Genomic DNA, 19,353 nt, shown 5'->3' with positions numbered 1-19,353 from the left:
TTAGAAAGGAAGGTTGAAATCTAGTCAGAAGGATTCATATTGGGAAGTAATGACTTGGTTAACTGAGAGGAACTCACAAAGGCTATTTGTATAAGGTTTGGTAGTAGAAAAGATGTGGTGGAGGAATTTAATAAGCTGGTGTAGGATAAAGAAATGGAAAAGTATGTAGAGATTTGAAGAAATCAAATCTCTAATGACTGCTTTGAATCACACATTGCTAGAATCATGCGAAATTTCCGGTTTTATTAGATATTAAACCCATGCTCAAGATTTTTAAGCCAACTGCATTAATACAGGCTTTTGATCAAGCAAATGACAAGAAGAGTCTAATCTTGTGTTAGCTAAAAGAAACAGATTTGTTACAAGAATGGCTACTCTAATTAGCATGCGAAAATTTCTAGGTAATTAGTTTTTCAAGCCTTTCAATCAAGCTAAGAATCAAGGCACTTTTCTGAAACATTACATGAACAACAAAGGAGGCTAAGAATGGAGTAATGCAAGGATCAAGGCACTTTTCTGAAACATTACATGAACAACAAAGGAGATTGGGGTGATGCTTCACATGAGGAGAGAAGAACATTCATGGTCATCAATGTAACTACTCCAAATAGCATGGGAAAATTGCTAGGTAATCAGTCTTTTAAGCCTTTCAATCAAGCCAAGAATGGAGTAATGCAAGGATCAAAACACCTTTTTGAAACATTACATGAACAACAAAGAAGATTGGGGTAATGCTTCAAATGAGGAGAGAAGTACATTCCTGGCCATCAATGTAACTACTCCAAATAGCATGGGAAAATTGCCAGGTAATCAATCTTTCAAGCCTTTTAATCAAGCCAAGACTGGAGTAATGCAAGGATAAAGACACCCTTCAAAAACATTACATGAACAAAATTGATTGGGGCAATGCTTCAAATGAGGAAAGGCCTTTTTGAAACATTACATGAACAACAAAAAAGATTAGGGAAATGCTTGAAATGAGGAAAGTACATTCCTGGCCATTAGTATAAGCAAAAATGTATACATATGATTAAAGGTATAAAAGAAGATGATGATGAGTTCTTGGAAGTGGAAAAAAGGAGGCAATCATGGAATTATTGTTAAGGAAAATGGAATTGAAGAATGTCTTATCCTTGAATGCACTAGTAAAAAGTTATGCCTATAATACCTTTAGAATTAAAGGTAGCTGTCAAGGAAGGGATATTGTAATCTTGATTGATAGTAACAATGCACATAGCTTTATTAGTGAATTAGCCATTAAAGAAATCAAGGCAATTGTGGAAAAGGCTACTACATTGTTCTTAAAGAGGTATAATGAGATGTAATGCTTTTTGTTTAAGTTCATATGATTTATCCAAGTATGATTTCCAAGCTAATTTGAGGTTCTTGAAATTAGGAAGGTGTGACATGGTTTTGAGGGTACATTGGTTGAAAATTTATTCTCCTATCTTGTTTGATTTCAGCCTTGTTTGTATTTGCATTTTAAAATCACTTTTTTTTTAAAAATGAAAATTTATTCTATTACATTGTTTTTGATGTTTTTAAATAATTTTAATATGTTGATAAAAAATAATTTAAAAAAAATACAAAAACATTATTTTGATGCATTCCATGTGAAAAACATTTTAAAAAGCAATTACAACCACACTTCCAAACACCCTTGAATTCATTAAAATGAAAATGTCATTCAACAAAGGTGGTATCATGATTGAATAAAAATGAATGGTTGAAGAAGCCAAATATTTGATGATTACCACAATCAAGGTGCACAAGAGTAGTTTGAATGAAGCCATTTTTGGATTTCTAGGACAATTGTTTTCTATAGATGTGTTAAAAAGATGTGAAGAATTCAAAGGTTAAGGCATTGTTAGAGGAATATCAATTCAAAGGTTAAGGCATTGTTAGAGGAATATCAATTTAAGATGTGAAGAATTCAAAGGTTAAGGCATTGTTAGAGGAATATCAATTTTTGTTTGCAGAATCAAAACATTTACCACTAACTAGGAAGCTAAATCACAAGATTCATCTCAGTTTAAGGGCAAAACTAGTCAACATTAAACCTTACAAGAGTGAGTTCATTTAAAAGGAAGAGATAGAGAAGCTGATGAAGGAAATGTTACAAAATGGGATCATTCACCATAGTTGTAGTCCATTTGCATCTTCTGTTTTCTTGGTTAAAAGCAAGATAATACATGAAGATTATGTGTGGATTACATACAATTGAATAATCTAACTATTAAAAATAAGTTTTCAATTCCTCTAATATATGAACTGATTTAATGGATGAACTACATGGATCTAAGTTCTTTCAAAGTTGGATTTAAGATCAGAATATTATCAAGTAAGGATGTGGATAAAACTACATTCATAACTGACCATGAACATTATGAATTCAAGAAAATGCTTTTATAGCTTAACTAATGCACCAACTACCTTTCAAGCTTTAATGAATAGTATATTAAAGCCTTATTTGAGAATATTTGTATTGGTGTTCTTTGATGACATACTGATATATAGTTCCACCTCAGAATTACATATCAATAATCTTAGAACTATTTTGGAAACATTTAAGAATGATCAGTTATTTACAAAACAATCTAAGTGTTTTTTTTTTGTGAAGAAAAAATAGAGTATTTAGGATATATTGTCTTTTTAGAAAGAGTGGGAACAAATCCTAAAAAGATTGAAGTTATGAAGAACTTGTCTATTCTATATTTTGTAAAGGAATTGAGAGGCTTCTTAGGTTTAACAGGTTATCACAAGAAGTTCGTTAAAGGTTTTGGCTTCATCAACAAACCCCTAATAGAATTGTTAAAGAAAAGTAACTTTAGTTGGAATAAGAAGGCTCAATCAACTTTTGATAAGATTAAAAAGGCTTTGTGTGAGGCTCCAATCTTAGCACTACTAAATTTTAACAATGTTTTCATGTTAGAAACTGATGCATGTGCTACTGGATTGAGAGCTATTTTGATCATTATTTTAAACATGATCAGTTCATCATTAAAATTGATCATGAAAGTCTGAAATATCTTTTAGAACAAAAGATCCATGCTTAGGAAATGTCTAACCAAATTGTTAGGGTTGAGGTATGTTATACAACATCGAAAAGGAAGAGAAAATGTTTTTGAAGATGCATTGTCTAGGAGACCAGATAAGGAAGAAAGTTCAATATGAAGGGAAAAGGTAATTGAAGGAGAACAAAAAATATTAAAAGCTTTAACAACTTACCAATATGGTATCAGGAGATCACCAACTCATATAAAAATAATTCTAAGTTACATGATATTATAGTTGGGAAATTGATCAATGTCAATGACTAGCTAAAATACACTTTTGTAAATGGAATTTTGAGGTATAAGAACACAATTGTGATTGATAGTGATAAAAATTTAAGAAATAGATTAGTAGGTGTTGGTTATGACTCTTAAATCAGGGGATATTCAGGGATTCAAAATTCTTACAAAAGATTGAAGACTGTTTTATTGGCCATCAACAAGCAGTTGATCAAGAAATAATCGAAGAATGGGACATTTATAAGCAAGTTAAGATGGAGAGAATGATGCAATTGTGTCTTTTAATTTGCCAATAGTGGATGTATATGTTAGAGTTGGAGGTAGTCCAATGACTATTCTTGATATGAAGCTAATGAAGAAGGGAAATATAACTGTAACTATAGGGCTTATATAATGGTCCAACTTTTTTAAAAAGGATGCTACATAAGTGGACTTAAAGGAAATCAATAGCCAATTATTGACTTCTGTATTGATTCTTGAGGATAAGAATCTTTTTTATGAAGGGAATATTGTTACGTGCATGAAGATTAAAGGTGGAAAAGGCTGGTAGAAGGATTGGAAGCAAGTTAAGTTACATGTGGGAACAACAACTAGACAAGTTTTGACAGTTAGAAATGAAGATAAACAACAACTAACTACCAACATAAATTGTCATGTGATTTGTTAGTTAAGAAGTTGTGATCCATGTTAGTTAGTAGTTAAAAGTTAGTCAGGAGATTGTTAGTAGTTGTTTTGGAGGGAATTTCATTATATATAATTAAAGCTACATTTGTTTTCCAAAAAGTAGTTTCTGAAAAATCATTTTCCAAACTTTCTTGTGATTGTTTGCTATTAGGAAAGTTGGTCAATGGAAAACACTTTCCGGTCAACAGAAAACATTTTCCAGTCAGAAAAATTTGGCTTGGTTTTCAGGAAAGTGTTTTCCTTTTATTTTGGGCGGAAAACACTTTCTAGAAGTTGTGAAAAATTTAGAAATGTCATATTATTTCCTGATTATATCAAATTTGGTTCTCAAACTTTTGATTGTTATATATATTTTGTTTTGAATATTTATTTTTCAATTTCATCCCTTAGAATTTAATTTTTATATTAATTTTGGTTCTCATTTTTATAATTGTTATTTGCTTTTCCCTTATCATTTTTTAATTGAAATTTTTTATCTATCAAATTTGGTCTTCATTTTGATTGTTATTTATTTTATTTGAAATAATTTATGAAATGTTAATTATTATTATTTTAATTTTTTCATCTTTTAATTTTTTTATTTTTTAGATTTGATCTCTATTATTTTGATTATTATATATTTTATTTGAGATAATTTATAAAATTATATATTTTTTTCAATTTCATTCTCATTCAACTTTTTAATTTGTAAGATTTGTTCTTCCTTATTTTAATAAACTTGAAAAAATCAAACATTAATAAGTTATTTTCCAGCTCATTTTCCATGACATAACCAAACACTGGAAAATGTTTTCCAACTTATTTTCCATTACACTACCAAACATCGGAAAATAATTCATTTTCCCAGAATTCATTTTCTAAAAGAAAATTACTTTCCAGCAAACAAACAGAGCCTAAATGTGTAAGAAATGTAGAATCCAAGCAATAAAAAACCAGATTCTACAATTGTAGTTTCAACTTTCTCCCTTTCTTTTACTTTTTTCTTAATTTCTTGAGTCTTTCTTGTTTTGTTAAGGTTAGACCTTAACAAATTATGCGAATACTTGACTATTTAAAGAGAAGAGATCCTCTATTGAAAGATATTCAGATCATTTTAACTTTGTATCAAAGCCTAAATTCTAGATTTTATGCATGACTCTTTAGGCTAGTATTTTTTTAGTTGAGTTGTGGTTGGTTTGTGGTATAGACAATTTCTGGGTGTAAAAATATTTTGTTTTGGTTGGAGGTTACAACGATATAGTTGGGTATTTTAGGACTTTTCATTCTTAGTTTGAAGTTTTTTCTGATATCAAGGTCTACTTTTTCACTAATTCAGTTTTTTTCTTTTGATTTATCATGGAAGAAGAAAATTTTATTGTTCTTTTTTATGAAAAGAATTACCCACTTGAGAGTTTCAATTAAAGATGTTTATGAAGGACAAAGAATTATGGGGTCAATTGGATGGGTCATCTAAGGCTCTTATTGATCCAAAAAAGATTGATTCTTGGGAGAGTAAGAATGCTTATATTATCTTTTGGTTACAAAGTTATATTAAACCACATATGATGGATAATTTTTCATCATTCATTACTAATTTTTCATCATTCATTACTTCTATGGAGATGTGGACTTATCTTTGAACCATTTATTCTAACTACTTAATTAAAGTTATAAATTGGCAGCCATCGCCAATCTAATCTTTATATTGAACAATTTTATTTTAGATTTTTTAATTTATAGTGTATTTTAGGATTGTTCATTCTACCATTTTCAAGGAGGCTTTAATGGCACTACAAATTGTCTATTGAGACTGCACATGTTAGTTTAATCAATTGAAATCTAGTTTTATTTTTGGAGGTTTGTTTAGGGGAATTATTACGTGAAAAAAAAACATGTAGTCATTTAGCTTGGTCTCAATTCAAAAATCACGACGTCTGAAATGGTTAATATGGCATATGTTGTTAAGAGCAATGGAAGATCTAGATCACATACTTGGTGCTACAATTGTAAAGTGTTTGGATATATTGCAAAGCACTCCAGCAATAAATTTTGCAATTACTGCAAAAAAGAGGTGTATCATTAGAGTTATCGAGTGTGACATTAAAATAGACACGCTCTAATCCTTATAATGTTGTTCGATCCAATTTCTTGTTTGCCTTTTTGATTCATTCTTTGGATCAACAAACTATAAGCATTTCTTCGTCTCCTCACACTCGAGATGGTCCAACAAATTGTTTCTTCCTTTTATGCCTTCAATATACAAAGTAAGGAGAATCTAATTAATTTTTGTTGGTTGATTGACTCTACAAATTCAAATCATTTGACCGACAATATAGATGCTTTACATAGGTGGGCAACATATTCAGATAGCTAATGACAATGCTCTTTTCTTATCCCTACGATTGGAACTTTGAAGTTTTCCTTTAATAATATTTTTTATCTAGATTTATTTGCCAATTTAATTTTTGTTGGCCAATTGATAGATAATAATTGTAAAAATCACTTTCATCATGATGGCTGTGTGAAAGATCAAACATTGAGAAAGTGATAGCAAATGGATTTAAAGTGGGACGTTTATTTCCTCTTTAGTTTTTCATATTCCTGGGCCTGTTTCTTCTGGTTGTATTGCGGTTGTTAATAATAGTAATGTATGACACAAGAAATTGGGACATTCTAATTTTGTTGTTTTGACTTATCTTATAAAACATAGTTTTTTAAGTAAAAAAAAACTTGTTTTCACTTTATATTGTGTCTTTTGATTGAAGTTTGTGTAAACATGGTAAAAACAAGTCCTTACCCTTTCTTTCACATGACAATCAGGCTTTACTTGTTTTGAGATCATTCATGCTAACATATGGGATGCCAATCTCGTCACATGTTCAATGTAAGTATTTTGTAATGTTTATTGATTATTATAGTTGTTTTGTTTAGGTACATTTCCTTCATTTTAAAGGTGATGTGTTTTCTTTTAGAATTCTTGCTTTTATTAAAAATTAATTTTTTACTTGTATTAAGACTCCAAGATCTGATTATAAAGGGAATATATGTCCAATGATTTTCAATCTTATTTACGAATGAAGGATATTCTCTTTAATGTTCTTATCTATACATTCCTTAATATAATGAGATTGTGGAGCGTAAGAATTAGTCACCTTTTATATGTTATTCACACCTTATTAATTGACTCTTCTGTACCCTCTAGATTTTGAGTAGAAGAATTATCTATGGTTGTTTATATGATTGATCGTGTACCTTTCTAGGTTTTCAATTTTGATTCTCTGTATTCTCATTTATTTCATGTTGCTTCTAAGTATAACCCTCTTCATATCTTTGGTTCCATTTGTTTTGTTAACATTCACTAAACCTACTGATTGACACAAACTTGCTGCTTAATCTGTTTGGTATGTTTTTCTAGGATATAGTAATGTTCATAAAAGGGTTTGCATGTTATGATTCAGTTGCTAGTAGACTTTGTATTTCTTGAAATGTGGTTTTCTTTGAAAATCAATATTTTTTTCTGTTTTCTACTTTTCATAATAAATCTTCAGCTTTGCTTTTTAATTTTGATGACGTGTCAAGCTTTATTGAATGTTTTAAGTTAGGAATTGTGTATCAAGATCTTGTCGGATTTCATATTTTCTGGATATGGGTTCTCACATATAACTCTTCAAGCTACTTTTAATACTATTATTGTATCTAAGTCTTACACTCAAGTTTCTACTCAAATATGTTAGAAACAAGCTATGTAAAAGAGCTTCAGGACAATCACACCTTGAAAAGTGATTTTTGTTCTGATGGTGTCAAACTTCTTGGCTACAAGCCTATACCATAAAGCCACGATATAATAGTTCTATTGAAAGGTGTAAAGCCACTTTGGTTCAAGGTGACGAGTAGACGTTTGCACCTAGATGTTTGGCCACAATAATTTGATTTAGAAATCTGCCTACAAAGATGTGAAGCGAAAGGCAAGTGGTGCACAATCTGCTAAAACCTCAGTAAATGATGAGTTAATTTTTGAAAAACCTCTTCAGACCCAAATTATTATGCTAATTATGTCCTATGAATTTATTTATGCCTAAAGAAAATATTGGTTGGGATTAGAGAGTCATAGCTTAAGTTGGATGCTCTAATAATTTTTAATGTAGAAATTTTGGAGTTAAAGAATCTTGAGTAGAAAAATGGTTTTCATCTCCATTTTAGAAAAAAAAATCATTTGAAATTCAAAAACTTAATTATAATTTTGGATTTTGATCTAATTTTTTTTTAATTATTTCAGGATTGTGAATAACTATCAACAAATTCTTATCGTTTAAAAAAATCTAATGAAATCAAAGTCAATTAGTTTAGTGGCTAAAATTAGATTATAAGTTTTCTCCAACTTCTCTCCATTTCCTTTGTTTTATGTATAGGGATTGAACTATTATTAAAATAAAGAACATTGAACTATTATTAAAATAAAGAACAAGGATTGAAGTGCAAATGATAAACAATTCAAAAAGAAATTATATTGGGGTTTTAAAAATAAAAAAATATTAATATATTTTACTTAATTTTTTTTAACAAAGTTATATATATATATATATATATATATATATATATATATATATATATAACTTTGTGTGTGTGTATATATATATATTTTATAAAATAAGCTATATATAAATATATGAAATTAAAAAAATAATCATTACACTTTTTATATATCATTCTTTTATTGTAAGTGTTTAAATAGTTATGTTTAATATTTTATATATGTTAGATAAACTTAAAAAAAAATAAAACATTAATAAGTTATTTTTCAGTTCATTTTCTATAATATGACCAAAAAAATTTTCAATTTATTTTTCATGACATCCCTAAAAATAAAAAAAATAATTCGTTTTCTAAAAATTTACTTTTCAAAACGAAATTACATTCTAGCAAACAAATAGGATTTAAGAGCTTCTTACCTTAGCTAGTTTTTAGTCTAGTAATCTGATTCCTACACTAATAGATGTCAATTTGAAGCTACATCAAGATGATGACTTACTATTATTTGATCACTGGTTGAATCAGTAATTAGTAGGGAGTTTGAATTATTTAACAATTATTTAGCCTGATATTTCTTTTAATGAGCATCAAGTAAGTTAATTTATGCAATCCTTGCCATTCTCAATGGATGTCAGCTTGAAGTTACTTCAAGATAATGATGAGTTATTATTTGATTCCTCATCATATCAATAGCTAATAAAAAGTTTGAATTATTTGATAAATTTTTTTTATTGCACAATAAATTAGTCAATTTCTGCGGGGTCCTCGCCATTCTATCCTTTGTTATCCCAAGGATGCTTCAGGCACGATTTATTCTTTCTAACCAGAACTTCTTTATTGTCGTTATTTTGTTGGACTTCTACTAAAATTACTCGCTGTAGAGATTTGTTATAATGTCCACCTTTTTCAGGGAAGCATTTGTTATAATGATAAATGGTAATTTGACATGATAGTGATGTCTTGTCCTTGCAGTGGAAGTTAAAAAACTTCATCCATTGCCTCTAAGTATAAATCATGTCTGCCTATTCTTTTCTGGAACGTTTGTAGGACCTGTAGAGTAGTCAGGTATAAAATAGCAGGGATGGGAATGAGACATTCATCATTTCCCATTCAGAGATGTTGGATTAATAGGGATGAAGGGAATGTAGATTGGAGAATTGGAATGAGAATGAAACATTATGTACTCTATGTATTTTCAAGGAGGGAGTTGTGTGTGAAAGAAACAAAAACATCAACGAGGGATGGTTTAGACGCAAGCCTAAAATGCAGGTTAGATTTTGTATTTTACAGAATTCTTGACTTGCCACAGTTCGATGTAGTTTATTACTGTATTGGGTTGGTAGCAAATTAAAAGAGGGAGGAATGTTGAGGCACTCAGTAAGGTGCAATACTTTGCCAAGTTAAATATTTATACAAGGCTACAAAATGATTAGGTAGACTTTTGTCTGTTCTAGGGTTGGATTTGTCATTTGCATGAAACCTGATGTATATATATATATATATATTTTTGACCGAACATATTTGAAAGTTGAAGGACAAATATAAGAAATTTTGAGATTGAGCTCGAGAACAAACCTCTACCTCATGTGAATATATGCCTAGTATGAGTTTGTCTTGGCTTTCATTATTGAAGTTGATAGGTATTGACAGAATATATAAGAGTTTTTTTTCCATATTTATTTCCTAAATTAGCGTAGTTGGAAAAATAATTCTCATTTTAGCACAGATGAAACGGTGATCACGCATATCTGGGCTTTCAACATCACCACCTGCTGTTTTCTTGAACAACTCCCAAGCTCCATCTTCCTTTAAACCACTAGCTGAGAAGTTTTTATCAACTTCCATTTCACTTGATAAAACATCAAATTCTCTAGATGTCGGCAGCATTTTGCATTCATTTTGTTCATATCCTTAAATGAAATACCAATTGCTTCTAAACCAAGTCTCTTCCGTAGATCATCTAGGACGAGAAGAATCTTCTTCTCTTGCTTCAACCTCTCACGCAATCGACCTGCTCTTCCCCATTCACTTTCCTCGTTGAATGTTAGGCCAAGCTGGTCTGCAATTCGCCCTTGAATTTTCATGATGTCTGGGTTTCGAGTTACACAGGCAATAACCATCTTGTCAAATAATTTATCCTCTATGGCTTGTTTGGAGAGAACTCTTTCACCAGTGTGGTCTTTCCCTCACCACCCATTCCACACACCCCAACTATTTTCACATCAGTAGATTTTAAGGCATTCATGATTTCATTAAACACTGGTATTCTTGATTGCATGTCCTGATAGCCTTTTCCAGACATGACCTCCACCCCTGACGGAGCAACTTGGTAGGAAATCGAACCAAAGCTGCATTGTTTCTTTAGTTTGGCTTTAACTATTGCTGATTTTAATAGGTTGATACAGAGAGTGACAGGTCACAGCATGTAGTATGCGCGACTTGTAGCGCACGTATTATCTTAATCCAAAAATTTAAATTGTTAGATAAATTTTCAAGATATAATTTATATTATTCTCTAACACGTTCTCTCAAGTGAAAACTCTTTGAGCTTGAAACTTGCACAAGTATACATTACCTTGTGCTTAACTTTTATCAAATAAATAGAGATGGTAAAATTCGAACTCGTGACCGCTTGACCATCAATATTTTGATACCATGTTATAAAATTATTTCAACTTAAAAATTTAAGCTGTTAAATAAAATCTTAAAATATAATTTATAATATTTCCTATCATGCAACACCTATTATGGTGCATGTATTAGGTCGTGTATATGCTACTTGTGCGACCATTTTTTCTGTATTAGAGTCAGAATTATTTTTTCAATTGTACAAGTTGTTTAATCAGAGTCATGTGCCCTTGTTTTGACTGGTAGATCGTGGAAAACCGACCACGATCACCGTGTGGTGTTCTGAATCATTTGTCACGAAGAGTCCAAGGTTCTTGTTAGCTTTCTGCGAAGATAAGGAGAAGATTAATTATCATTAGTGGGCTATCAAATATTGTTAATACTGTTCATTGATGCATCTTAAAGTCACTAAAACAAGCTTAAGAAAGTGGTTCTCTTGAAATCTTAATTATAGACAATTAGTGAGCTAACGAAGTCAAAAGAGTATTTTACTTAATTATGCCCCTTGATGACTTGTTTCCTTGCGGATCGGCCTGTCATGCACACTTACTTGCTTCGGTGGACTTTTTCTTTTTCTACTTTATCTTATGTTGAGCTTATCTTCTCCAAGTAAGCATATAGTAGCTTACTCATTTTTTATTAAATTTTATAACAATTTTTTTGTTTCAATTAAAAGTTATTTATGATCAAAACGTGGTACTTATAATTTTTAGTTAAAAATAATTCAAATAAATGACAAACATTGTTCAAAAGCAAACCAAGCTAAAGTGGCAAAATGTTTGTTTTCTATGTTATCTTTTGCTTTGCGTAAAAAAACATTCAAGAAGAAGCTACGAGAAATTTCTCATAGATGTGTTGGTTTGGATATGAATAGTTTTTCAGAGGTCCATTGCTCTTGAATTTGAGAGGAAGCCACGAAGACAGATTTTCATTAACAGTTCGGTCTAGATGTCAACAACGTGTGTAATTGTTACTAAGAACCTAAAACACATGTTGTTTTCATTGTGTATTATACTGTTAATTTTTCATATTTTATTATGGATTTATTGTTTAATATTTTTTTTAATTTGATCCTCAAACTTTTATTTTGATCAATTATATTATTTTTGGATCAAATTGAAGGATAATTGGATCAAATTTGTTAACTGAGGACAAAGTTAAAAGACAAGAGATCAAAATAGAAAAGACACCATAAATAGGTGATGATTTTAAAGTTTACATAAAGATTTTCATTTAGTCCTCAAACTTTACATACTAAACATGTTTAGTCCCTTAATTTTTTTTCAATTCAATTTTGGTAAAAGTTTTTTGTTATTTTTTAGCTCCTAGAAATATAAGAGAGATGTCGTTGGATTTAAGTGATAGAGAGAGAAAAACAATCTTGACACTAATTTTGACCACCAAAATAGTCCATTTTGATGTTAAAAGATTTCATTTAGCGAGGGAAGATTCACTTAGATGTTTTTGTGTCTTAAAATTGCTTAAAAAACTATATCTAAGCTTGGGAAAATCTTTGTTTGTGGGTTGATTTCATTTTTATATGATTTTTTAAAGGTCATTTAAGGGTTTGTCAAGGTGTTTATGTTCTTTTCTAGGTGTATTAGGTAAAAAATGGATTGAAAAATAGGTTTTTTGGTAAAAAAAAATATAAAACCTGTACTTAAAGAATACTAGATGACACGCCATCTGACTATTTTTTATTTTTTTAACTAATAAGTCAAATTCTTTTTTTAAATTTTGGATAATATTTCTAGTAAGTGCAACTTTGTTAAATAATTTTTTCTTTTAATTTTATTCAATTAATTTTATGTGTCTATTTCTATTATCATTTGATTAAATAAAAAATAATTTTAATAAATAAATTCACTGAACATAATTTGATAAATAGACCGTGTTGAGAAATCAAATATATTGATTTACTTCCACCTCTTAGCTTTTCTAAATATGTATTTAATTATCATTAATTATATTTTTCTTATTTATTGACTTATAAGATTCTTGATTTATATAACTAGATGACTTCATAAGTTTTTTAATTTATATTTGATATTTTTTATATAAGAATATTGAAAAAGCTTATATTTTCAATTTTTTTCCTGGAAAAAAACCTAACCCGCAGTGAATGGAGAATCACATTACTGTTAACTATCCTAAAACCCATTATTCTTGACGTTCATGTGTTAGGTCAAATATATATATATATATATATATATATATATATATATATATATATATATATATATATTATGATCCATAGAAGTATAGAAAAGATAAGAACTAATGACATTATAGACTAGTAGATGAAAGGGTTCGTGACCCGTGTGTTATCCTAATGAGGTCATTCAGTGCTTGCTGATATCCAAATCAAATTAGTCGGCTAAATGTATTCAGCACTGAAGCTATAATTTATCATTGCATCATGAAAAAACATGAATTATAAAATAACATAAAGAAATCTCCTTTATCTCAATCAAAGCAGAAGAAGAGAAGAGGATAGGAGATGAGCAGCAATGGCATTTTAATTAACTTGGCTCTCTATCAGTGCCGACTATTCATTTTGAAAATGTGCGGTAGTGCCGTCCTCTTGTGGGATGAGCGATTGAAGAAGATGATGATATGGAGTTATATAATTATATATGATCTAAGCAATGCCATTTGCCATCTTGTATCTCGTTAGTCCGTCCTAGTAAGAAGAGTTGAAAAGCGCATGGCACCTGCCAAGAAGAGAGGCTTTCTTCTCTCACAAACATGCAAGGTTTGCCTTAAATATATGGGAGAAAGAGAGACGACCAACTTCAGATATATTGAGCAATATTTAATACATGGTATAGATAGTGTTTGATGAATTCTATTTCTCCAGCCATTTGTTAGATTTTCAAATTGGAATATGGATGATGCCGAGCCGCCCATGACTCGGCAAAAATCTCTTCTTTTTTCTAGAATCTGACAGGCATACCACCGAAATAAGTAGGAAAGGGTATTCCTCAAAATCCAAATTAACACGGCCGAAAATGGGTTGATGGGAGATTATCATGGTTTGAAAGCGAGAAAAAGGCTGCAAAAAGCAGCCACTTTGTAAGATTAGTCACTTTATGTGAACTTGCTGGCATTCAATTTTCACACATGGAAAGATTAAAGAAAAATGTGAATGATAAAAGGAGGCGTAAGAATCAGTTGAAACCATTAATGTACCCTTCCTTTGAATATATTATCTCTAAATCAAGATTGTGTCTTTCCAATGAAAGATTGGTTACTCTATTGCATTTGACCCTTTTCAAATTACGTTTAAATTATTGATGGCGCATGATCTCTCTCTCTCTCTCTCTCTCTCTCAAAGTATATATATAGCAAAGACCCTAACCCTCTCACACAATATAGTCCACTTGACAATCTTCGAGACACTACTCTTCTCACTTGAGACAATGGCTAACATGAAGGTTTTTTTATTCTTTATCCTGATCTTGCTTTTCTTTTCGACGTTCGAAACTCGTTCAATCGACCGGATTTCACACCAGAGAGACCGTTCATTGATAGAGACTGCCCAAGATATGTTGAAGGAAAGCATAGCAAGGCACGAGTTGATTGAAGGTTTTAACGAGTCTTTCAGGCTTAGTCCCGGAGGTCCCGATCCCCGCCATCATTGATCATGGTGTCACGAATAAAGCCTCACCAGAGCAACTGTTTCATGCAAAATAAAAAATGAAATCGTAGCAGCTTCTTAAAAAACAAAGCTTCCCACTGATCACAACCAAATGATCGACAGAATACGCGCTTGAAATGGGAAAACAGTGTTAGATAGCTACTAAAGAAAATGTAGTATCCCATTTCAAGCATGTATTCAAGAAATAAAATGTTGCAGCTAACTACTTCTTATTTTTCCATATCAAGGATGTATTTTGTCGATCACTTTGTTGTGATTGGGATGTTTTTTGTTTTTTTTTTGGTATATGAACTTTCATTTAAAAGTAGATTTCGTTTAATGGTAATTAAATGTATAACAATTGTACTTGCTTATAATAAAAATGTTATGTTTGGTTAACTATCCTGCATTGTTTAAGCACACCGACAATATTAAGTGAGCATATAAACTGGAGCTATCTGCGTTAACTCAATTTTGAGTATTGATTAATTAGTCAATTTTATATATTTTCCGTCTAAATCATAGTGGTATTAATCAACAAATGCTACCAGAAACATATGCTGCAACTTGAGCTATCCATGTTTCCAATATTTTCTAGCAACTTTTCTAGGGTAAATGATCCATCCCCCCCCCCCCCCCCAAAAAAAAAAAAATAAAAAAATAAATAAATATATATATATATCTTTTTTAAGGCAAAGTCCTCCAATTATCACTTACGTTTTTTATTTAGTAATTATAGAACATTTCAATTGCACCATTATTATTGTTAGGGAGCGTCATGTGTTTCGAGAGATACATGATCCTTTGCATGCATTGACTTGCCCAAATAGATTTTACACATTGGTGGACACCATCTCCAAACCAAAAGCTTATACATTGATGGACACCATCTTTAAACCAAAAGCTTGAACTATTAAGTCTATTTCTGCATATGATCACATTTTTTTTACTTTATTTGTTTTTTTTACTATACCATGTAGTACAAAAAACATTAATTTAATATTTTTTTATGCAATGCACTGCAAAATGCACCACTCAAATAAACATATTCTTAAATCAATATTGAAAATATAATTCACATTGCATTAAATAAAATTCTCCAATTAATATGAATCCATATTATATGAATTTAGCTCCCTTTTAAGTAAGATATCTAAAGTTTAAAGATAAGCTCTATTATGAAGTATATGACTTATTTATCCACTATGTTGTCTTGGACCACCACATAATAAGAGCACAACCAACAAGTTGCCACTTAGTCTAGCTAAACAATCCACTTTGATATCAATTTGTTTGTAGTGTTTTATGTTTGAAGAGTTTCATGGATCTCTAAGCCTTCGTTATAATTATACATATCAAGATTTAAACATATAGAGGAACATCATTTTTTAAAAAAAAAACTTTACTAGTTTATCTTTATATATACATTCCTCATTAACTAAATAGTATTAGTTAATGAATAGAATCCTTTCATTAACTAAATAGTATTTGCAATTAAAAATGCTCATTATGATTTAATTTTTCTTTATATAAATGTAGAACCACATACATTCTCATGCATGTTAATTGATAAAGTCCCAAAAATCCAATTTGTCTAAGAACAGGGTTTCCGGGTTAGATATTAGTTAATTAATTAATCCTAGCAATCTCATCCATTCTCCCTAACCAAGAAAGTTGATAGCTTATACTTAATTTTTGATAGGCCAAAGTAGCTTGTGGTTAGTACCTACAAAAGGTTCCATTTGGTGGAGGTGAGGACTTTTCGATGCTTAAATAAGTATCTTTTTAAAGAGAGAGAAATACAATAATATTCTAGAGAGAGATGCTCTGAAACCACACACACACACACACACACACACACACATATATATATAGCCCATGAGTTTTGTCTTTTTGTGAAGAAGAAGGGCTGGAGTGTAACTTCATATTTGTGGTATTTTGAGTTGCGTTGTTAGCTGTATTTCACTCATTTTATCCAGTTAAAAGATTGAGACATGACGGGCTATGATAAACATACATCTAATGGTGTTTGTAGAGTAAAAACTTGTTTAATTAAGTCTATTTGTTAAGAAATAATTCTTCTATAATTTTATATAAAAATTTATAGAATTGATTGTGTTTAGATGCAATCATCTCTTGGGTCTAGCCAGTGCAAGACCTAATGTGCCTGGGCTTGGAATATTACCAAGCCCAACTGTCCCACCCGTGGCTGGGTCTGGTTAGTGCTAAACCCAGCGCGCCTCCACTAAGGCATGTTTGGTGTTGACATGTGCAAGCCCAACACACCCAAATATTTAGAAACATTATACTCGTATGTTTTTTTTTATCCAATATTTTTTTGGTAAATATATATAAAGATATATTGATAAAATCTTGGTTCATTAATAACCCCCTAGTATTTATGATATAATAATATGCAAATATTTTAATTAATCTTCCAGTTCAAGTAGAGGGTGATTTTTGCTCGTATTAAAAGGGGGTAAAAGTCAGAAAAAATATAGAAAAAAAATATGCATTTGGATTGAAAGAAATTCTTTCAAACATAAAATACCAAGAATCTGTACTTCGAAAAATTCTAAAAGATTGAGGGTACCATGCCTATCTTTTATAAAAATTCTTACGTGACTGTGTGAAACTCAAAGAGGGTGAACCTATACTTAGAAATTTCTAAGTGATTATAGGCTCTTAGGAAAGTGAGAGCTTGTAGCTTCCTTTAGGGGTGAGCAAAAAAATCAAAAAACCGATTAAACCAGAACAACGAAAAAACCGAACCGTGAAAAAAAAACTGATTAAATTGATTAGAATTTTCAAAAAATCTATCAATTCAGTTTTGATTTTATAAGCCTAAAACTGAAACTAAACCCAAAAAAAAAAAACCAAACCAAACTAAACCCAAACAAAAAAAACCAAAAAAAAACCAAACCAAACCAAATCGATCAATTTGTTTGTAGTGTTTTATGTTTGAAGAGTTTCATGGATCTCTAAGCCTTCGTTATAATTATACATATCAAGATTTAAACATATAGAGGAACATCATTTTCAATAAAGAAAACTTTACTAGTTTATCTTTATATATACATTCCTCATTTTTTTTCACTATGAGTTTGTATGAATTATATATGTGCATCTAATAATTATCATTATTAATGAATAGAATCCTTTCATTAACTAAATAGTATTTGCAATTAAAAATGCTCATTATGATTTAATTTTTCTCTATATAAATGTAGAACCACATACATTCTCATGCATGTTAATTGATAAAGTCCCAAAAATCCAATTTGTCTAAGAACAGGGTTTCCGGGTTAGATATTAGTTAGTTAATTAATTAATCCTAGCAATCTCATCCATTCTCCCTAACCAAGGAAGTTGATAGCTTATACTTGATTTTTGATAGGCCAAAGTGGCTTGTGGTTAGTACCTACAAAAGGTTCCATTTGGTGGAGGTGAGGACTTTTCGATGCTTAAATAAATATCTTTTTAAAGAGAGAGAAATACAATAATATTATAGAGAGAGATGCTCTGAAAACACACACACACACACACACACACATATAGCCCATGAGTTTTGTCTTTTTGTGAAGAAGAAGGGCTGGAGTGTAACTTCATATTTGTGGTATTTTGAGTTGCGTTGTTAGCTGTATTTCACTCATTTTATCCAGTTAAAAGATTGAGACATGACGGGCTATGATAAACATACATCTAATGGTGTTTGTAGAGTAAAGACTTGTTTAATTAAGTCTATTTGTTAAGAAATAATTCTTTTATAATTTTATATAAAAATTTATAGAATTGATTGTGTTTAGATGCAATCATCTCTTGGGTCTGGCCAGTGCAAGACCTAATGTGCCTGGGCTTGGAATATTACCAAGCCCAATTATCCCACCCGTGGCTGGGTCTGGTTAGCGCTAAACCCAGCGCGCCTCCACTAAGGCATGTTTGGTGTTGACATGTGCAAGCCCAACACACCCAAATATTTAGAAACATTATACTCGTATGTTTTTTTTTATCCAATATTTTTTTGGTGAAGATATATAAAGATATACTGATAAAATCTTGGTTCATTAATAACCTCCTAGTATTTATGATATAATAATATGCAAATATTTTAATTAATCTCCCAGTTCAAGAAGAGGGTGATTTTTGCTCGTATTAAAAGGGGGTAAAAGTCAGAAAAAATATAGAAAAAAATATGCATTTGGATTGAAAGAAATTCTTTCAAACATAAAATACCAAGAATCTGTACTTCGGAAAATTCTAAAAGATTGAGGGTACCATGCCTATCTTTTATAAAAATTCTTACGTGACTGTGTGAAACTCAAAGAGGGTGAACCTATACTTAGAAATTTCTAAGTGATTATAGGCTCTTTGGAAAGTGAGAGCTTGTAACTTCCTTTAGAGGTGAGCAAAAAAATCAAAAAAACGATTAAACCAGAACACCGAAAAAACCGAACGGTGAAAAAAAATTGATTAAATTGATTAGAATTTTCAAAAAATCGATCAATTCAGTTTTGATTTTATAAGCCTAAAATCGAAAAAACCAAACCAAACTAAACCCAAACAAAAAAAACCAAACCAAACCGAGAAAAACCAGAAAAA

At 30.4% G+C, this 19,353-nt stretch overlaps 1 protein-coding gene across 1 annotated transcript; it reads right to left on the bottom strand.

Annotated features, from left to right (window-relative positions):
- Positions 1-10,169: 10,169 nt before the first annotated feature.
- On the bottom strand, positions 10,170-10,606 carry LOC133705380 (uncharacterized). Its single transcript, XM_062130575.1, has 2 exons — positions 10,411-10,606; positions 10,170-10,306 (listed from the first exon to the last, which is right to left on the bottom strand). Exons 1-2 carry the CDS (start codon positions 10,604-10,606, stop codon positions 10,170-10,172), a joined length of 333 nt encoding a protein of 110 aa, XP_061986559.1.
- Positions 10,607-19,353: the final 8,747 nt, after the last annotated feature.

The sequence above is a fragment of the Populus nigra genome, chromosome 1, assembly GCF_951802175.1.
Source record: "Populus nigra chromosome 1, ddPopNigr1.1, whole genome shotgun sequence".
Lineage (NCBI taxonomy): Eukaryota > Viridiplantae > Streptophyta > Magnoliopsida > Malpighiales > Salicaceae > Populus > Populus nigra.
Note: the sequence above shows the minus strand (reverse complement) of the source record. Positions and strands in the feature narration are given on the sequence as shown.